This window comes from Phalaenopsis equestris, unplaced genomic scaffold (assembly GCF_001263595.1).
Source record: "Phalaenopsis equestris unplaced genomic scaffold, ASM126359v1 Scaffold000224, whole genome shotgun sequence".
Lineage (NCBI taxonomy): Eukaryota > Viridiplantae > Streptophyta > Magnoliopsida > Asparagales > Orchidaceae > Phalaenopsis > Phalaenopsis equestris.
Window position 1 is genome coordinate 5727150 of NW_018164666.1, and position 23439 is coordinate 5750588.

The 23439-nt window shown below is 32.2% G+C and overlaps 1 protein-coding gene across 1 annotated transcript; it reads right to left on the reverse strand.

Moving 5' to 3' along the window:
- Positions 1–1969: 1969 nt before the first annotated feature.
- Positions 1970–17488, reverse strand: LOC110023610 (ribosomal RNA small subunit methyltransferase H). Its single transcript, XM_020723100.1, has 5 exons — positions 17007–17488; positions 16676–16918; positions 13073–13141; positions 2855–3047; positions 1970–2618 (listed from the first exon to the last, which is right to left on the reverse strand). The coding sequence occupies exons 1-5, from the start codon at positions 17391–17393 to the stop codon at positions 2218–2220; spliced, it is 1293 nt and encodes a 430-aa protein (XP_020578759.1). The 5' UTR covers positions 17394–17488; the 3' UTR covers positions 1970–2217.
- Between the last annotated feature and the right edge of the window lie 5951 nt (positions 17489–23439).

A 23439-nucleotide genomic window follows, 5' to 3' on the forward strand; every position in this document is an offset into this window, starting at 1 on the left:
GTATGGGGTATGTCCACACTCACCGCACCACCTTTCGGGTGTTGAATCTCTTACTGTCTCTTTGTGAACACACCTCGAAAGTTAGAATCAAGTGAATGAGAGAAAAGACAGTACAGCGGGTCAAGACTTCACTGTCGAGGGAGGGGATAGTCCAAATGGTTTGTCTCCCTTTAGTCATCCATTTGTCTCATATTTATAGGAACGTATTTTACATAAGCACAGAAAAGGAGGAACAGTTACGGAAACTGTTCTTAATGTAATTAATGCTCTAATTAATTATATAGATTTTATACCATATCTTTATTACAGTTTGAATTCTAATATAGTGATAATTAATCAATCAACTTGCTTGACTTCGGCGGGTTGAGACGGCCGACTGAGTGGCGACCTTGTCGTGTGTTGGTTGACTGAGGCATCCGTTCGAGAGTTGATCTTGTCCGTCATGGCAAAATTAGGACGGTCTATTAGTCGTGGTTGAGGGTTCTCGTCTACGCCCTAGTCGATTGTTCGGACAGCTGAAGGGTCAATTTGTTTCATCGGGTGAGTGATGGTTTTTTTGTCGTTTGGCTCAAGGCCTACAAGGCCTGCATCTTCGTCTGCCTGGTCAGTTCATTGCCCCAACAGAACATTTCCTTTCACAAAATTTTGGGTGGATCTTGTCGCTGTCTATACAAGATATCCGATGAGACTCGTTGTCGGGATGATTTACGCTTCACTCTTGGGAGATTTTGTCATTATCGAGCTAGAAAACATCTCCAAAGTTTTGACCTATCCAAGGTTTAGAGACACGACTTCTCATGCTTTGCATTGAATTGTCAATCTATCACTTATCTTAGATGAAAGCTTTTTAGCCCTTTAGTCATTCATTTTTTTTGAGATTCATGCTGGCAGTTATGATGTATACATATTTTATAGATTTTTTTTTCGCGTACATAATTAATTATTTATAAAATGATATTTTATAGATTTAAACATGGATTGACATCAAAAGAAAAATGACAACACATCACATTCCCTCGCTACATGAAAAGAACATATACTAGATATGCATCATTTCTTTAAAATAGTCAAATTCACCTTGCTACACCCATAAAATATATGGGTGGTAACACTAATGTTATCAAAACCACTAAGACAAAAAAATCTAATGCCACTACATATGGCTCAAAAATTTCTACTAAAGCTTTATTTTAAACATCATCAAATGGGTCACTTTACAAATAAAGGTTCTTAGTAGAAATTTACAGGTTGATGTGGAATAAGATGGCAATGAAATAAAAAAATGAGAAGGCATGCATGAATTTTAGTAAGAGGAAAGTGGTTGTGAAGATGGTTTTATTGAAAGTTCTTCAAAAGTTTTTTAAATATTCTATAAAGTTAAAATAGAACCTAAATAAACTTATCGCATTCCTCTTAGATAGTGGAAGTTTAGTAATGTTATGGCTCAATCTATCAATAATCATATAAATTAAAACCTAAACCACATTCAAGATCACATAAAATAGCTTGGGTGGATAAAACTATAATTTCTATGACAAAATTATGTTTTAACCATTAACCAGTATTTCAAAGCGCAATGTGTAATGTGATGCACAAGATTTTATTTTTGCTTCAAAGCATAAAATAAAAAGCGAAGTGGTGCTTTTATTAACCAAAATGCTGATAGGTTATATAAAACTATTAATGTATAAATACATTCATTAACAATTATAAAATATAAAGTATGACTTAAAAATGATATAAAATAAAAATGATTATGTACAATACTTAACTTGAAGGCGAACATTGAACACGAACCTACAAATTAAAATTTTGAATAATTTTTAATTATTTATAGCAACAAATAAGAACTTAAAAATTACAAATCAACTACAGTGCTTTGAAGCGCGTTTCAACAAAGCGAAACGGTCTTCGCTTGGCTTTACTTGTAAAACACGCTTTTAAAAATATTGCATTCAACTTAATTATCATTGATTCTTCATTTTGAAAACAACCAAAATTGGTCAAAAAATTCAAGGCATACACAACTAAACCATTGCAGATAGCAAAAGAATTCACATGTAGTAAATTCAAAATTTTGGTAGCTCCCCCATTTCTTACCGTTAAACATGTGTTCGTCCACAGCTATTTATGAATAGAGAAAACTCATTAATAACATTACTTACCTTCACGTCAAGTTGCCAAGTGCTGTTCTCTAAACAAAGCCCACGTTGATCATTAATGCTTTTGAAAAACCCGAAGTTTAGCACTCCTACACCTGCGATTTAATCTCTCCTCTTCTTCAGATGGTGTTATTGGCCTCTTAGTTAGGATGGTCCCATTCCTCCCTACTACCTTTTGCTTGGTCCAAATTTGCGTTTCAGTGCTAATTTCATCATTAGTTTTGCCCTCATAATCTTCTTCATCATCCTCTCCTTCATTTTCAGTTATGTCAAGAAAAGCTTTTTTCACTATTCTGTCCTCTAAACTGTGGAATGAGATTACAGCAAGCCGGCCTCCAGAGGAGAGGCAGTCAAAACAAGCATAGATTGCGTTTTCAAGTGTTTGAAGTTCATCATTAACTACAATCCTTAGTGCTTGGAACACCCTTGTAGCTGTCTTAATCCAGCCTTGTCTTCCTGCAGTATACAGAGAAAAATAAAATATTCAGATCATTAAAGCAGCACTAAAAGAAGTCTTAAGATTTAAGAAAATCAAGCAGACAAACTATTAACAGAACCTGGAATTTTGTTTTAGTCCAGTAAAGTAACATACTGCAGAATACGGTGAAAAAGAACGCACGGCCTTTATAATAACACTAAGAAATTTAAAATTTTTTAAAAATTGCATCATGAACCCAACACAGGATATATACCTCCTGACTTTCCGGAGGCTTTACGAACAAGATCTACGAGTTCTCTTGTGGAATGCAAGCCTCCTTCCTCTCGAGCATTCATAATCTTTTTCTGAAGGAACCGCCAATTGCTTTCCTCTCCATAATCACGTAAAATCCTTCCCACTTCGGCCTCTGGCCAAGAATTCAGAATGTCTTCTGCTTTTAAAGTTGCCTGTCACAACCCTTTTAAAAGAGTTCTCAGAAAATGGAAAAATTGTAGAATACAAAGGTTATCTCAGCTAAAATCATCCCAAAATTTCAAAATAAAAAATAGTTTAATCACACTAAACTAATAAAATGAGGCAAATAAGAATGCAGTTCCTTTAAGAACAATCATCAGCAATGATGTGGGAGCTGAAGCCGTATGACCGTGGTTCAAAGGGATGTAGTCCTAGAATAAATTCCAGCATATTTTTATTTATTTTATGTTTCTTTCCTGATATCCTAGTTTCTAATTAGATTATTTCCATTAAGAGACTTTTATATATGTTGTGTGATAGTTGTTTGGATTTCAGTTTTTAACTTTATGAATTTTGAGAGATTTATCGTTGATTTATGCTCTCCGGAGTGCTATAATATCTTTCTTTTGCAAGTAGTGTGTCTATAGCTTGCCCATGAACAGGTGTAAAAATCCAATTGCAGCCCATACCTCACCATTTCACCGGTCCACAGTTATTTTCAGCTGGACAGCTGCTGAACTTACTTCTACCAATGTTTTCTGCTTCCGGGTCACTGCGCCACCACCGTTCACACTACATTTCATCCGAGATCCTTCCTCCCATTCTCGTTACCCAACCTATAACTTGAGGAAACTCTTTTTTGTATCCCCTCACAACTTCTAGAGCCCTAGAATGATGATATATTATCAAAGCTCGGAAAACCCTAAATTTTTAGGGATTTCTCTTACACCTAAACTAAGAATTCATAAAACCTAACCTAACACTCCCACACAAATTTTGTTGTCCCTACATCACCCACCTAGCCAAAGCCCTAACCCATATATTTTTTTTCCATCAAAACATCCATGGGAAGAACAAGACATCATGCCACCACGAAGAAACCCGCAACGAGGTGTTCACAACCTCGCAGGAAAGTCCTCCAAATGCAACAAAAGATGGTCTTCTTTGAGTAGAGACAATCTGATAAGGTCACCCATTGTCACAACGGTGACTCATTTGATCAAGGGGAGAAAGTGAACCTCTTCTATCGAAAAGTTTCCAATAATGAAGAACAAATACCCCGGTGATTCCGCATGGAATATCAAAGGAGAAGCCATGACTTCGGAGTATAAATGAATTTACCAGATCCTGACTATCACATGGATCTGAAAGAGTATATAGAATGACTCCAAACAGTGAAATAAATTTTTTAATACAAAAATGTTCCTCATGACGATTTTTAAATTGACAGTCGTCAAGCTCAAGAAGAACGCTTCCATATGGTGGGAGAATCTGAAACATATTCGACAGTGAAAAGTAAAATGTAAATTCACTACCTAATCTAAAATAAAAAGGAAGATACACTGCAAGTGCCTAACACACAGTACAAACAAAATATATTTTTAAGATTTCACCATTTACAACAACAAGGTCTCTCACTGGAGAGTACACCACTGAGTTCAAGCAGCTTATGTTGAAATGTGAACTAGTGGAACCATAATAATACACCATAGCCCGATATCTTGGGAGATTGAAATTGTCCATTGGCAATATGGTACAATTACGATCATATTGAACATTATAGGATATTCAGATCCTAGCCTTTAAGGTGGAGAGACAACATAGCAGTATCAGGTCCACACATTTTTTCAAACAAAAATCAGCCATTGAATCAGATGGCAATAGTACGCCCAGTGGAGCATCCAAGTCGAGTTCGTATGAGGAGTGACCCATCTTGAGTGGAGAAGAAGTATAGACAGCCAGTACTCTCAAATCTATCCTAGCCAAAAAGTGCTTCCGGTGTCAAGATTTTGGACACATTACATCAAATTACCCTAACATAAGGGTGATCTCTTTCACTGAGCAGAGAGCGGTTTAGTAAATAGACAGTGACACAGAAGTGAATAAAGACATCAAAGAAGAGTATCGGCTTGCAGCTGACGAGGGAGAAATATTAATGATTCAAGCTTTAGCCCATGAGAGAGTCGCTGGCAAAACTAACATTGATTGTCCTAGAAACTATGGAGTCCTAACAGACAGTTTACCTCCTAGTTGATTATTGTTGAGAGAGGTCCAGTCTGCCATAGATTTCATTCCAGAGTTAGTTCCTCCAACAAGCTTGTTTATTGGATGTGATCACCCGAGTATGAATAATAGGAGAAACAAGTTACAGATTTAATGATTTGAGACTTTATTTGTGAGAATAACTGTCTATAGGCAATTTCGGCTCTAGTTGTGCCAAAAAAGGATGACAATTTATTTTATGAGGATATGTTTTGAAATGATGTGTTTTAAAATAGCATGGATTGGACATGAGTATAGATTTTGTAATGTAGTTGCCTCATAAACAACAAAACAATGATTTTGTTATGGTGGCAGTAGATTGATTTCAGAAGCGTGCAAAAAAGAAGCCTCTCCTAGCTAGAGAGAATAATGCGGGAGCTTAAGCCACGTGATCGCAGTTTGAAAGGTTATAGAACTGCAAGATTACAAAACCGTCAGCGACCGCGGCGGACATGTGGCATGGGATGTAATTCTGAAATTAATTCTGGCATATTTCTATTTCTTTTATGTTGTTTTTTTTTTCATAAATTTCTCTTTTCTAATTAGATTATTTTCCATTAGGAGACTTCTATAAAAGTTGTGTGGTAGTTGTTTGAATTTCAGTTTTAACTTTATGAATTTTGAGAGAATTTTCTCTGATTTATGCTCTTTGGAGTGTTGAAGTTTCTTCCTTTTGCAAGTGGTGTTTGTAGCTTGCCCAAGAATAGGTGGTTGAGTCCCCTCACAACCTATAACTCGTTGTTTTGCTAGTCGGCCGCCGTTTTCAGCCGGACAACTGTCAAATTTACTTTTTTCGGTGTTCGGCAGTAGAACACCGATGTTTTCTACTTCCGAATCACCGCCCCGCCGCCGTTCACACCGGATTTCATCTGACATCCTAACCCTATATAACTTCCCTAACTTCTTTTTGTATCCCCTCATTTGTTCTAGAACCCTAGAACAATGTCAAGAAATTTCATGCAAGATAAAATCATAAAGCAATCAATTTGTAAGACAGTAAATGGTGGTGGAAGATTTTCATGACTCCAACCTTAATTAAAGAAATGGCAAAGTCAAGACAAAGCAAATTGTCATGCATCATTTAGGCATGTGTAATATGCAGCTAAGATCTTTGTCGATATAACAAAATCTAATTTCCCACTGCTCGTTCTACATATGTTCCAAATTATGAAAATTTAAAACCATCACTGACTTCCAAAAATGGATGAATATAGAAGAATTTTTTTGCATAGGTGTTGATTTCAACAGTGATGCTGTTCTAATCCTAAGGCTAATGTAGATATCAACATCGGAGTATTATACCAAATATGTGGAGAGAATCCTCATTTTCATTAGTTTTTGTTTAGTGTTATATGAGATGTTATATATATTCTTCGCAAATCATTTTGAAAAACTTCTATCCAAATTACTTTAGATCTACTAATTTCTATCTTAATCATTCAATACTAATTTTAACTACATTATACCCTTCATTGTATATGTCCAAATTTCTTAAATTAACTTTATAACTACTTTATATGCAATAGATTTCACTCCAACCGTACTTCAAATATAATCATTTTTTAATTTACCCTTCATAATTTTTCCACGCGTCCAGATTAGTATTCTCATTTCTAAAAAGCAAAACTTAACTATAAATGACTCTTTTAATACCCAACACTTGATTCACATAGCATAGCTGTCCTAATTGTTGTATTATACAATTGTCTTTGGCATCCACTTGTAATACTCTTTAGGTACTTTATCATTATAGAAACCCAATAATAACTACAAATTATATTCACATTTACATCTCTATTCTTCTAAATAAAAGATTTGAGATACTTAAACGTAACAAACCTAAGCATAAATTTTTCTTGTAATTATTCTAATTGATAACCATTGATATCACACAGATAAAATTTTATATTATATACTCAATTTTATTCTACTAATTATAGATCATTATAATCTAAACATGTTAGCTATTTTCATTTATTTCATTCATTTCAGCATGCATATCATTGATTAGCACTATATCATTATTGGGCATACATCAAAACACCTAACATAGAATTCCTTTTGTACGAATATCCAATACATACAAATATGAGCATAATGTTGATACTTGCCATAATTTTTTTTAACTAAAAACTCCATGGTTACTCCATAACAATATGTAATATTAGTCAATACTTCATCATACATATTTTATTAACTTCAATGTGCCTTTGACAAACGCACTTTCTTAGTGCAAATTATATCAATTCTCATGCATCATTCACAGCAATCACTTGCTTACTGCACACATCATCAAAGAGAAATATGAGTCCTTTATGATGAGTGTTTGCATGGGAAAAAGCATAGAAAGGCTTTGGCGAGTCTTTCTCACAACCATATACCTTATACAAACCAAAAAACACATTAGAATCCATTCTCAACTCTTTTACTTTCCATTTATTCTCTTAAAACAAAATTCACTTCCATAACAGATCTTTCTATCATAAAAGTAAATTGATTCTCGCAAAAGAACATGATTATCCAGAACTATTGTAAGTTTTATTCCTCCATAATTACAACAATTATAAGCATCTACAAAATATCAGCGTCACAGTTTTTTTTTTTTGGCATCCACTCAAGTCTTCTAATTTCTATTAAAATATTAGCAGGCCAACGAACAATTCCCAATTACTCTTTAAATTTCAATAAATATCTGATATGGACATATAAATACCTTTATACATCTTCTTTAAAGATAGCTCCATTTAGGGCTGTCAAAACGGCTCGTTGTTTGCGAACAGCTCGTGTTCGGAGTTCACTAAGTTAACGAGCCAAACACGAACAACACGAACAAATATTCGTTCGTACATGTTCGGCTCGTTTTAGCTCGAAATACTACTAATCAATTATATATATATCCTTGATGAATAGTCTTTTTTACAAATTTAGTTGACTACAAGACTAAAAAGATTTAAATCAATTAAAAGTATTAAAAAATAAAATATAATAAAAATTATTGAATTAGATTCAAATGATATTTTAAATCTTGTCCTAATCCTTAACATCTAATGGCTACGTGATTAGGATTGTCAAAATGACTCTTTGTTCGTGAACGGCTCGTGTTCGGCTCGCTAAGCAAACGAGCCGAACACAACAACTTTTGAGATCAAAATATAAACGAGCCGAACACGAGCGAGCCTCGTTTACACCCCTAGCTCTATTTAGCTTTTGATTGATAATGCACTTCATAAATTTGTTAGTTACACCATCCAAAAAAGTGTAAAATGTTGATTGAATTCATGGTCAAGCAAATATTATATTTCCTAGTCGAAAGCTTTAAAAGAACAATTAAGATTACATCCAACAAAAATAATTATTTTTAACATGAAATAATATCTAAAAATTATTATTATTATTACTATTATTATTATTATTATTATTATAAGGAAGAAGGGGGAAAACAGGTAAACATGTTAATCATAAGAGCTTCTGGAGGGCTAAAAAATATTCTAAAAATTACTTTTAAGCCGCAAATAAAATAACAAATAAGCAAAATATTACCTAGGTAATCTCATATGAAATAGTGAAGATATGTCGGATGTGCGTTGAGAACCACCATGGGACCCTGAGATCACCTTCAAATCCAACCAGCACCCCATTTCTTGTTAAGAGAAGAAATTTGGAGTGAAGGAGGAAAGAACAGCGAGAAGGAGGTCCTATATGAAGGAATTCAAGGAGAGAAATATTTCAACTTCTGCTTCATCCGCCTCCAGCCATATAACATGAAAAAAATATAGGACTAGTATCTCGTATGACAAATGCAGCTCCTTGAAAATTCCTAAGTGGCACGTTCTAAATAGATCTCTACCCTTGAAGTAATTTAGGTGTTGTCTAACAACCCATTACATTTAAATTACTAAGATTTATTAAATCCTGTAAAATTAGGATTTAGCAAATCTTGAAGGAGTTAAATTTCAAAAACTGTTTGGCAACGGATTTAATAAATCCACTAAAACTATTAGACAGAGCCATAAATTTACAGCCGGCGAACTTAAATCCCCTCATTCATAGGATTTACTAAATTTGAGATTTCCAGACAAATTCCGTGAAATCCGGATTTATCACATCCACGGATTTATTTTTTCTAAAAAGACCGTTTGGCAAGATCTCGCTTACATCCTGCATAAATCCTTGCCTAAATCCATTGTCAAACAAACCCTTAATGGGTAGTATTTATTAAGGATATGCCCTAGTTCAAGTAAAAAGGAATCTCTCTAAAATCCTATTCATCCAAAAAGAAAACAAAAATAGCCATAACAATGATATTTAAGAAGAGATGAAGATTCAGATATCCTACTAAGGCCTAGGTATCAAAACTAGAAACTCATCAAATCATAGACATTCTACTAGTAGATTGATTGGATGATTTCCATTTTTAAGGCACCATACTTTCCTAATTTTATACGAGAGGCCGCTTACCACTCTTTATAAAGCAGCCAATAAGCGGACATCTAGGACACTTTATAGCTGCAAATTGGACATATCTCATATCAAACCTCTCTGGTACGTGAATTCGCACGTATGGCAAATATAAATTTCTTTACAGCTATAATGATTAACAAATTTCTTATTGATTGCTCTCTGATACGATCCGGAGCAAAAATTGACAATTCTTCATAGAAATTTGGGCAAAATAGATTTTTTATTTCAATAATTCAAACAACTCAATAAGAATACAAAAGATAAGCACCTACGATTCGAGAGGTAGGCGATATCTCTCAATTTCTACAATTTGAGAGGTAGGAAATCTCTCCAAAAACCTAAACCCAAGACTCGCAATCCAATCTCTATCCAATCTCATGCATCCAACCTAACCCTAAACATAATAAGCTTATTTATACACAATAACAATATTAATGATAAACGATTAAATTGCCCTTAGACAAACAAAAGACAAACTTGCCCTTAGACTAAGGTATAAACGTAACACTCTCACTATCGATTGCCAGTTAGAAATTAGACACAAGTATGCATTTTATCAGATAGCTTATAATGCATTGCATACATAGGGTTGTAAATGAACCAGGCACTCACTGCACAACTCTAACTCAATCTATCAAGTTTGTTCAAATTAGTAAAAAAACAAGTTCAAACATATTTTAAAAATTCAAAGATTAAATGAATCAAACTAAAATACAATCAAACATATTCTTTTATGTTCACGAACAAACTCGTTTGTTATCCAATATGTAACTTAGTTAATGATCAATAATTACAGGATATATCACTAAAATAAATTTTGTTGAAGTAGAATTTATTCGATTATATATTTATAGTAACATTTTATAAGATGGTGGTGAGAACTACATACTCTATGGCGCAGAATGTTGACCTTTAAAAGAGAAGCACAAAACAAAGTTAAGTGTTGTTGAGTAGAGAATGCTTAGGTAGATGAGTGGCTTGACACTTAGAGACAAAATGCAAAATCAATAAATTCATGATAGGGTTGGTGTAGCTCAAATGGCGGACCATATTAGAGAGAATCGTCTTAGATAGTTTGGTCACATTAAAAGTTGATCATCTGATAATTCGGTTAGGAGAGTAGATATTTTAGATTCGACTTATGTTAAGAAAGAGATTGACCTAAAAAGGCTTGGGATTATATATAAAAAATGATCTTAGTTAATTAGAATTTAATGAAAATATGACACTTAATAAGACGCAATAGAAAAAAATTATTGAAGTAGCTGACCACACTAAGTGGGATAAAGGCTTATTGTTGTTTTTATCGTATATATTTATGGTAGCATATAAAAATTTAATATCAATATGTATATTAATTGTAAGAGCATTTACAAACCTCATAATTCTTAGGCATTTACATGTCAAATACTAAATTTTTATATTTACATGTATAGCACTAAAATATTTAATATTACATTAAAAAATACAACTATTATTACCCTTCCAAAAGTAAAATACTCTTGTAAATTTCTCTCACATTTGTTCTTATTTATTTATTTCAATAAACTAGTTTATTAGGACTTATATTATTTGACTATAAGAAAGCATAATTCTAACTTAAATATTATCTTATTTGATTAGTGTAAATTAATTAGATGCTAACTCAAAATAAATTTGGTTGTTTATTTGATTAGATTTATAAAATTATTTGCTAATAATTATATGAAAAATTAAGTACTTATTTAAAACTTTAGCTTGTTTATTAGCTCGTTGAAGTACTGTTCAATTGATGAAAACAAATCAAGTACAATTATTTAAAAATTTTAAACAAAATATAAGCATGCATTGAAAGCTCGACTTGAGCTCGAGCCAAACATGAACTTCTAGTATGACCAAGCCAAGCTCAATCCACATTCAACAACATAGCTTAACTCAGCTTGATTACAACTCTAAGTATACATATATAGTTTTCAAAATATAATTAAACATTTATTTATATAAAATTGGTCATGCCCTCAAAATTTAGTTCTTTGTTTCTATACAAAACAAGCTCCAATGTTCGCATCTAATGAATATAATATAAAGATTTTAGTGACGTTTACCGACTTCTAAATTCTCCTAATTAGTTTATCTTTCTGCTATATCTGAAAAGCTTAATGCAAAAGGAGAATGCAAAATAAGTTTCCTTCTTTCCATCTGATAAATTTAACGCAAAAGAGATTGTGAAGTTTCTTTACTCGGGGGTTGTTTGGTTGAGTCAATCAGTGTATTGTAATTCTTTTTGCATGAATTTAAGAAAATTATGTAATTGATATGAAGAATTACAAATATGATGTAAAGTATAAATGAATTTGAAGTTTACACCATAGTTCATTTTGATTGAATTTAGCCAATTTGGTCTAATTTGAATTACACTATTCATGTAAAATGCTATAAGCCATCGTCGAAGTCGCCTCTCACCATCTGCGGCAGCCCGTCACCTGCCGCCTGTTGTCACTGCCCGTTTCCTATCGCCTTTTTCCCACCGCCACAGGCCCCTTGCCGCCACCGACCTTCGCTGTTGTCACCACCCACCACCGCTGGGCCGCCCGCCACTACCTGCCTGCCACCCGCCACATAAAAATATTGAAATACATTGATTTCAATATAATTTAAACCAAACAAAAAAAATATGAAGTCCTATTTCATAGTGAACCAAATAACTCGAAAGTATTTCAAATACATTATAATCATAATAATCTACAAACATTTTACATTGCAGTTCATTTTCAGCAAATTAAACGGCCCCTTAATGTACTTCTCCGACCACTAAACCATTACTACAAAGCAATAACCAAAATGTTTTGGGATACTTACAATTATTTGCAAGACACTCCTACAGCAATCTAGATATAAACTACAGTTATTAAACCCTCCCTGGCAACATTTTAAAGGTTACTTTATTCTTCCTTCTATACCACTTTTTAACAGACATTATCACCCCCAAATGAACAATACCCTAATAACCCTTAAACATGCTCTTCGAACCACTAACTCCTGCTCCAAAAACCTCACTCTCCTTCATAATAATACTCTTAAAATGTTTGATTTAACGCCTGTGCCACCTATATTTGCCTCTTGTGTGATTTCCCATTTTGGAACGGGAGAATTCTGTATAAGTTGAGCCTCATGCATCACAGCTTATGCTTTAGGTTACCACAGCTCAAAATTTATTCCAAAGTACTTATGTGAGAGCTAATAGATCAAACTAAAAATAAAATCACTTGTATATAATGGTATGCAGAACTAATTTGAATATAAAAATAAAATATTGCTATTCTCAAATATTAAAACAATAAAAACTCAACTGGATAACGCAAACTCTCAATATTGTTGATGTGCACAAGAAAGATTATTGAATTTATTAATAATGTCGAACTTTGTTCTTATAGAATTACATTTAAAAAGGAGGGCTATGCTCACTCAAAGACCACACTTGAAACCAGAAAAACTGTATCTAGCTCAAGAACTAGTTAAGTACTATGATTCTCACCTGTGGATCCATCCTCATATCTAGAGGCCCATCACCAAGAACACTAAATCCTCTTTCCGGATAGTCAACCTGACAAATATTAGCACAATATCAACTTGAGAGAAAATTTTAGTTCACTGAGAAAAAAACATTAAAATCTCTCAAAGCCATGAATCACATTTCTTTTGATGTACAATGTCTTTTTGAAATCATGCTATCCTCTTTTTTAAAAAAAAACCATTTTATCGATGTTAACTTAATAATGGATATTGCTTGTTTGATTTATTGGCTCCTTAAGATTGCACATTACTTGCATGGGTGGGGGAGAAAGAGAAAGAGAAGATACATCCCTTGCCCAATAATATTCTTCAAAAATGATGGAGATAAAGATGTTTGGGCAAAAAAAATAAATATCTCATGATAAATTATGATTCATAAAAAAATAAATATCTCATGCAATCAAGAAACTAAATGGGTTGGGAGAAAAGATGAAAGAAACTGATAGTTTAGGATTTAAACTTTGGTATTCAGTCATGAGTCGCACTAAAAATGATGTTGGTGTAATTATAGATAAAAATTTGAAATATAATGTGATAAAAATTATTAGAATTGGAGATAAAATTATAGTTCTAAAGATTTTTATTGATAATAAGATAATAATATTATAATTATATATACTCCCTCCAGGTAGGTTAAGATATATGTTCAAAAAGGAATTTTTATTGGAGGAGATATAAATATGCATATTGGTAGAATGGTAGCAAATTTTAGAAGTATTCATGATGGATAAGATCTTGGAGTGACTAACGAAGAAAGTGATTATATTGGATTTTGCTTTAGTTTATGATTTTATTATGGATAATACTTTACTTAAAAAAAAGTTATGGGCATATTATCATTTATAAGAATGGACATAATAAAATACAATTTGATTATTTTCTAATGAGAAAAATAAGAATTTAAGATTGTAATGATTGTGAGGTTATTCCAAATAAAAATTAAAGTGTTCAAAATAATTTATTGGTTTTGAATTTAACATGAAAGATTGGAAGATGAAAAATATAATCAAATATTATTATAGAATAAAATGGGGCCACTTAAAATACATAAACAAAATTATTTTTATGAGTAAACTTCAAGGTCTTAAGATTTAGGATGTTCATGAAGAAGTTAATAAAATATGGCGTAAAGTAAAGAGAATTATTAAGCAATTTGCAAAGGATGTACTTGAAAAATCAAAATAAAAAAATCTTATAAATATAAATAATTAGTGGTGGAATAATAATGAGCAAGAAAAAATAAAAAATAAAAATTTTTATTACAAAAAATTAGTTTAAATATAAAAACTTGAATAATTGAAAAAAATATAAAGTGGCTCATAGGGAGTTTAAAAAATAATTTGTGATGTTAAGAGTTTTATTTTTAATGATATTTATAGTAGATTAAATATTAAAGATGATGAAATATATATATATATATATATAAACTAACCAAACAAAGAAATAAGAAAAGTAAAGATTTTGTTTGAGTAAAATGTACTAAAAATAAAAATAAAAAAATACTTTCTTAGATAAGAATATTCAACATAGGCGGGTGAGATGTTTTGATGAACTTTTCAATGAAGATTGTGAAAATACAATTGATTTTAGTGAGCTTAATATCATAAATAATATTTTTTTTTTTTTATTTCCACGATCACATTAGTAAATAAAAGTTGAGAAAGCTTTAAAGAAAATGAAGTGTGAAAAAACAGTACAACTTGATGTTATTTAAATCTAAGTGTAAAAATGTATACAAGATCTGAGAATTTGGCTTACTAAACTTTTTAATATCATTTTAAAAACTAAGAAAATATCTGACGAGTGGAGAAAGAGTCTATTGGTTTTGATTTTTAAAAATAAAGAGGAAGCACAATAGTGTATAACAAAAACAACAATAACAACAACAAAGCTTTAATCCCACTACGTGGGGACAACAGTGTATAAGAGGAATTAAATTAATGTGTCATATATTAAAATCATATGAGAGAGTAGATAAACATAAGTTATGATGTGACACAAAAATTTCTCAAAATCAGCTTGGATTCATGTCCGACAAGGCTCCTGTGGAAGCTATACATTTATTAAGAGGTTTGATGGAAAAATATAGATAGAATGAGTAGGATCTACATATGATTTTTGTTGCTTTAGAAAAATCTAATGATCAAAATCCAAGGTAAGTACTTTGAAGTCTTCTAAAATAGAAATGTGTTGATATTGTTTATATTTAAGACATTAAAGATATATATACTAGAGTTGTACTTGTGGCCAAACAGAAGGATTGACCAAGTATCTTCCTAATTCAGTTGGATTACATCAAAGATCTATTTCAAGCCCTTATCTTTTTGCTTTAGTTATGGATGCTCTTATGGACATTTACAGGAGGATGTACCTTAGTGTATACTTTTCACTAATGATATCCTTCTTGTGGAAAAGATTGGACAGAGAGTTCAGGAAAAATTGAATTATGAAGGTCAACTTTAGAGTCTAAAGGCTTTCGTTTGAGTAGATCTCAAACTCAAAACGTGAAATATAATTTCAGTAATAGTAGATCTAGTGATGGTGTTGTAACAATAGATGATGAAGTCATTATAAGGAGTGAACGTTGTAGATATCTCAATGCATCGAGGTCTATTGTTCAAAGTGATGGCAATATAGATGGGATTTTATTAGTAGAATTTAAGTTGGATGGTTTAAGTGGAGGAATGCATCGGCCTATTGTGTGATAGAAAAGTACCACTTAGACTTTAAAAAAAATTTATAAGATGGCGTTGAGACATGCAATGCATTATGGCGTAGATGTTAGCCTGTAAAAGCGAAGCAAAAAATTAAGTTGAGAGTCGTTGAGATGAGAATGCTCGGGTGGATAAGTGGTTTAATACTAAGAGATAAAATGTGAAACGAATATAGCTATGAAAGAGTTGAAGTAGCTCCAGTGGCAGACAAGATTAGAGAGAGTCATCTTAGATGATTTGGCTAGATTAAACATCGACCATTTCATGACCCTGTTAGAAGAGATGTTTTAGATTTGACTTATGCTAAAAAAATGTAGAGGTAAACGTAAAAAGGCTTAGGCATGTTGTATAAAAAATAATCTTAATTAAATGAAAATATGACTCTCAATAGGACACAATGGAGAAAAAAGATTCACGTAGCCGACCCCACTAGTGGGATAAAGGCTTGTTGTTGTTGTTGTTGTTCTAGTTCTAAGAAAATTATCAAATAGTTGAGTTCTCCTATTGAGGATCCCATGAATTCAACTTCCCATGTTTGAAAGCTCCGTCCAATGATTTGGGTGGCATAAATGTAAAGAATAAAATTTAGGAGTTAGATATGTAAATACATAAGAATTAGGTGGTATGTATGTAAATGCCCTTTTTTATAAAATTCTTGGTGGACATGAATCGGACTGAAGCTTAAGACTATCAAACTTGAAGAACTCCACCCGCTGGCACACACAATACTAATTCAACTAATAGCTGCTAAATTTGAATAATGTTACAATAAATATAACATCGGATTTCAAATGAAGTTAACTAATCACTTCCGCATTTCAAACAGAAACGAACGAGGGGACAAAGAAAACCTGCATGGATGAAATTCCCAAGTCCATGAAGATACCATCCACTCCTTCACTAAGTAGCTTGTCATCAACACCACCAAGCACGGTCTTTATGTACTTAAAATTCCTTACATGAGTGTAAGCTTTCAATTTTTCCCGGAAGCCATCTTTGATGACTGCTTCGATCCTAGCTCGAGCTTTATCAACGGCGAGCGTATCCAAATCCATGCCCACAAAAAGCTCCAGCTCCCTATGGGCTTCAATAATCTAGCTAACGGCAAGCAACCATAAGAAATTAGAAGAGCAACTGAAAATTATGGAGGAAACACAAGGGAGACGAGAAAGATAGACGAACTGCGGAAGAGTGACCGGCGGCACCGAGAGTGCAATCGACGAAGGAGCGCAGCCGAGGGGGACGGAAGGTTTCGAGGACCTCGCAGAACATCACGGGAACGTGGCTGGCCGAGGCGTATTTTAGGTATAAATCGCGGTCGAATTCCACGCCAGAGCGTGTTCGCCGCTTGAGAAGTTCATGCGAAGAAGGGCGATTCGTCGAGGATGCAACTTTCTTGGAGGTTGCCTTGAGGTTTACGCTGCGTCGTCTAGCGCCGGGAGAGGTGGAGAGAGATCGCCGGAGTTTAGAACCTCTGCGAGTGTAGAGACGGCGGATTTGAAGAAAGAGATTGATTTCGTGGTTGTGGAGGAAGGCTACGCTGTGCTGTAAGAGACGATTAGACGCCATGCGCCACCGTGCGGCAGAAAATCGTAGCGGTGGTGGCGTGAACTGAAGCACCTGTCCGGTGGAGTGAAACTTATTAGAGGCGGATAATTTATGTATGCTTATAATCAGTAAAATGTACTGCAGCCTGCATATATATAAATTCCGCACCTAATATCATGGATAGCAACGCAATAAAACCTTTAAAATAAAGCTTTAAAAATCGGTTCGCACATTAAAGCAATATATTCAAAGTTCAAGCTTCAATATTTAAAAGTGGAGTTGGAGTTCAGATGACATAATAAATTAAAGTTTTATTTAAATATAAAAAATAATGTAATTTATTAAAAAATAATTATTAAATATAAAATAAATATTTCAATATTAAAATAATCAGCATCATAAGAATTTTAAATGTTATTTTAAAAGTTAATAGCAATTAATTAAAAAATTTTAATATGAAATTTAAAAATCACATTACAATCATTTTAAAAAATTTTACAATGAGTCGCAATTAAATTTTGTATCTTATTATTAATATTAATATAGCATTAATATATATTTTGATATCATTATATAGATTGTGTGTGTGGCTATTTGCATTGCACTACTAAATTATAAAAGAAAATAATAAAAAAAAGAACAAAAACTTTGTACAAGTAATTAAGTACAAAGAAACATATTATAAAATTGTTTTAGCTTTTATAATTTAGTTACACTTCTTTAAATCATTTATTACTCATTTGTATGAGATAGCTATAATAATGGTACATAGGTAGCTTAAGCATCTAAAATTCTTTGAAATAAATTATTAACATTACCGCCCATCTTGTCCTAGTTGGTTTAGGGGTCAAATCGACTGGTTTTCTCCGATTTTATACAAGAGCAGTAATTAAGTCAGCCCGAATCGGACAACCGATCGGCTTGATCGGTGGAGGATATTATGATTTATTAAATTAAAAGGTTGTTTTTTATCAAAATAAAATAGTAAATTGCATCTGTGGATTAATTTTTTTCATTAAAGGAAACATATGATCTTCTATTCTAACACTAGTGAGCTTGAACCATATCAACTTCTAATAGTCTACTCAGCCGCATCTATGGAGTGCTAAATAATGTAAGTAGTTGACTCGAAGTGTTCATATGTAAATCATGATATTTCTAGTGCTATATTTGCAAATCCTCTAAACATAAAGTAGTGAATGGGAATCAAAACAAATAAAATGGTTTTTAGTTTTGATTCGTTTGGTTGCTTCTTTTTAATTTTAAATTGGATTATTTTTTTCAAAAAAAAATATATTAATATAAATTATATTTTAGAATTAATTTATGTTTATTAATTTTTTAACATTTTCATGGTGTATTATAGATGGTCACTTTGATAGAGATTTATTAGAAAATGTGTCGTAGACTATGCCTAAATACTTTTAAAAATCTATTTATGATTTATATTTGAACCATTTTCGAAGTATGATTGAACATAGATTGAGAATATCAAAGAACGTGGTATTTGAATTAATCCTATAGGGATATATTTATAATCTTGAAAATAAGTATTCAGATCTTATCTAGATAATAATGACATAATTTTTTCAGTTCCGTCTATGTTGATTGATTGTTTTATAGTTTTGATAGATGATTTTCCTTTACAATCAAATGTTCTAATTTTATATAGTGTAGATTTTTCTACTTTAGAAATTTTCAATTTATTAAGATTTTCTTGTTTAAAGGACTTTCAATGACTTCGGTATTTCTTTATTTTTTTATTTGTTATAGAATATGATATTGATAAAATGGAAATAAAATGAGAACTAGATGCAATGAGAAAGCATAAGAGACTCGTATAAACAGATGCAAAATAAATTTAAAGCAAATCAAACGTTATTCTTGATAGAAAAATGCAGACTAATTTGAGCTAAGTTTCTAGCCAACTTTAAATAATTAGAGATAACATCCAGGGCAACAACGTCCATACAATACTTTGATAAAAGAGCAACAACCAAGCCATCACAACTTGTTAAAATAATTAAGAAATTTATAAGTTATATCATATTATTCTACGAGAAAAATGAGAAGGTTAATAAATTTATCATTATACACAGTCAAGGATTTATAGAGCTTTTCAACTCAACCTGACTTCAAGTATAAGGTAAATTTTAAGTAACCATATTTCCTTAAAATTTATTTTATTTCTACATATATGAGTTCCTTAGTAAGATTTAGCCCTTCATGGCTTTGATACCAAATTACGTCTCAAGAATCAATTCACAAAATTAAAATTACATAACACTGTAATTATTAAAGCACATCTTTACGTATATTAAAATAAAAACTTACGGACTGTGAGAGAGAAGAGTTACACGATGCACAGCTTACAACTTTATAAAAACAAAATTTAGTCTTGCACACACCAACACAGAGTACTACTGACATATATAGAGCTCAGTCAAAGCAACGAACTCCAAAATTCTTAAGCAAAACATAATACCAGAAAAAATTACAAAAGCTTGAAGTTACGGAAGTTGGAAAGAGGAGGTTGTGGGAGCACTTTTGATCTGACCATGGCTTTTATATTTGTTTTGGATTTTCAAATATCTTCTTTTGATAGCTTTTGAATCATTGTGGGGTCCACTGCTAAATTTTGTCTACCATATAAAGATTCTTCTTCTGGATCATTATCATCTATAAATTTTCTCAATTGTCAGCTACCTCGTCACTAACCATTTATACCTCGTAATCTTTATGCATCTGAACTTTGCCTTCTTCAAATAATTTGGCAAGCTAATTCAATAATCTTTTTTTCAGTTTTGTCGGTGGATTCATTCAGAATTTTCCTCCATAGTCGTTGATAAAAAAATTTTAAAATAAGATAACTTCTTTAGCTTGATTTTTAAGCATACTCGTTTTATTAGTTTGAATTGTTTTATTAATGAAAACAATCTTTTCTTCGATTCGAATGATTGTCCACAATTTTACTAAATAAAGTCTGTATAAACATTTAAGATTTAAAGCATCATGTTGGATTTCAATATTCATCTACGGAACTTTACATTAAGTGAAAAAACATAAATCTGATTAGTCTTCTATTAAGATATTAGTTGAATTTTTAGATATGTAAGAAGGAGACTCAGCCCAATGGAAATAGGTAGCTTTGATTGGAGGGGGTAATATTTGAGTTACAACACCACAATTATCACGCTATTTATAAAACCAATAGAGAATATCATTGCATAAAATTTCAAGCATCATTAAAAACATTCATAAATTTTTTTATCTAGGATTAATAATAAGAAATGACTTAAGGCCCGTTTGGGGCAGCTTATAAGTGCGGGCGGTGTTTTCAAAAAGTCGTTGTATAGTTTGGTTTGCACGTTTCGTCAGCTTATCCGAAATCGCGTTTGAGTTTTTACACTAAACGCAGGTCGAGGGCCGAACCGCGGCTCTCCTGTGGGTTGTGTTTCAGGATAAACAGCTTATCCTGAAATGCACAAGCTGCCTCAAATGCACTCTTATTCGTCAGTTCACTAAAAGTACAATTATTAAAAGAAATGGTTTTTCTAAACTAAGGTTCGGGATGTTTATATTCAATTGTTTTAATTTGACATGGAATAAGGCTCCATTCTTTATGATTAATAATCCTATGAATTATAGCTTTGTTATAATTGATAGAATTATTTTCTTCATTTTAAATGTGCTTGATTTTTACACATTTAAGGGAGATAAAAAATGCTTCATATATATATTACAGTCATAAAAGTATGTCTGATGAAAAAGATTTGTACAAAGATAGCGCTCATGAATGGCCCAATGGGATGTGAGATGATAATTATCGTCGTTGACTTCTAGAATATAAGAGACTACAATTTTGGTGCAAAGTGCTGATTCAGATTCAGATTCAATAATTTTTTAGTAGGGTTTAAGAGGTGATTTAGGATCAACGAAGGAAGAAGTTTGAGATGAAGGAGGTTGATCACCATATATATATATTATACATCCAAAAATGATCAACAAGAATCTCGAGACAATCTAATGATTCAGATTAAAAGATAGATGACAAAAGAGTGCAAAAATCAATCATAAATAAAAAAGGCACCATAAAGATCTGTAACTCCCTATTAAAGTGCAGACTACAAAAAGCCAACATAAAGCCCTGTAAATCCCCCCTATTAAATTAAGGTATCAATGAAAAAGATAATAATAACATGTAACTCCCTCCATTAAAGTAGGGACAAACATGTAATTTTAGACTTGTTCTCTCTTTATTATATAAATAGGGATCTTATAACATGTAAAAAATGGGCAAGTCTATGTGTGTTATTTATTTTCCTTTCTTTGTCTCATTTTTTCCTCAAGCCACTATCACATTGATCATTGGGCATGCCTCACAGGACAAATTTAGATTTAAAATCCTGAAAAACACTACAAGCGTAGAGCATACTACTAACAAGAAGGGAAACAATACCAATGAAGAGAAATACATCCCAAAGACAGTTCTAACATGTAGCACATTAAAAAGTTCATGCAACAATTGAGCTGGAGTTGAAAATGCCATTTACGTCATCTTCTTAAAGGTTTTTGTAGGAGGTGAGTATTACAAAATGGATGGTCAACTCCCAACTGTCAAAATAAGATGGCTGACCACACTTGCGTACTACTTGATCAATTTCGAGTGGATGACAGCTCATCCAGCAAAAAAAGAAGTATTTCTCACAATTTATCTTGTGTTGTGATAAAAAATTCTTTAATGTTAGATCAGGTTCAATTAACACTCGAAATTTTGGGTTTCGAGTCAACGAAGAAGACATTAACAATAAAAGACTCCCCTCTAGTATGAGCAAACAAAAGACTCCCCTTCGGGACGAGCAAACAAAATATTTCTCTCAGGCGAGCAAAAAAAAAACCCTTTGGGACGAGCAAACAAATGACTCTCCTTCGGGGCAAGCAAACAAAAAAGTCCCCTTCGGGGTGTGTTGACCTAATGTTTGGTCAACCCCCTTTCTATTGCTTGAAGACTGGTTGGACTTCACTTGAGCTCAATCATATTAAACCCTATAATTATTGATTTCTTTCTAAAGATGATTGTAAGGCTTAAAAGCTAATTTTAAAGAATGCATGAAGCTTATCATAACTAATAAGAACCATGCAAACTAATCAGATGATCAACTAAAATAATTTTTATGTGGGAGCTGTCTACTAACTTGTTATGCATGAAAATAGTCTTACATAAAAATTATTTAACGAATCATTATTATAGAAAATTAACTTCACCATTGTGCTCTCTCTTCAAAATCTTTAAAATAAGTACTTGAGTGTTCAATTTTGACCTTATTCTGATACATTTTTTAGCAAACGATAATTAAGAAAGAGAAAATAACAATTATGGGAGATAAAGTGATAATTTGACCATAAATTTCTCAAAAAGACTTCAAATTGACTCCAATATTCAATAAAAGGTGTTTTAAACTTTAAAATACACATTGTGAAACAATTTAGACCAATAAAAATTTTTGGTCAAATTGTCATTTTTCTTTCTTAAGGTGGGGCTAAGTTTGACCAGTCATCTCTTCTTAGAGAACTTTAATTCATTAAAGCAAATTATACCTTTTGACTATATTACTAAAGTGAAAATTTGGTAAAAAAATCAACTCCCCAACCACCGTAAACACCCAGTTAATCACCCTTGAACTTCGAACGACCATAACTTTTGATACACAACTACATATTTCAAACCGTTTAAAGCATTGGATTCCTTATTTCAACCTCTTCCAGTTGGATTATAATTTTGATTTTTTTTAGCAACATTGGCAATTTTACAGACAATTTCACATTTTAAGGATTGTTTACAAATATACCCTTAATTTAATTAAATTATTAATTATTTATTAACAAATACCATATCACTGATCCTTGTGATTTTTTCTTTTTGTTTCAAAGGCTAAAAATCATGGATCCTATCCTTGAAATAATCCTAAGCATTAAATTTAAATAAATGACTCCTTGTTTCATCCATACCACCCAAATTACCCCGCTACGAAAAACCACCTCCACTCCATTTTTCGAGCCTTAAACT

Bases quoted from the DNA above. Each gene is read 5' to 3' on its own strand.
- LOC110023610 (XM_020723100.1), bottom strand. From the start codon at position 17,393: ATGGCGTCTAATCGTCTCTTACAGCACAGCGTAGCCTTCCTCCACAAC. The intron at 16,919-17,006 runs GTTCGTCTATCT...GCCGTTAGCTAG, and splicing joins CCGCCGGTCACTCTTCCGCA to ATTATTGAAGCCCATAGGGA. The intron at 2,619-2,854 runs GTATATATCCTG...TGTATACTGCAG, and splicing joins AGCCTCCGGAAAGTCAGGAG to GAAGACAAGGCTGGATTAAG.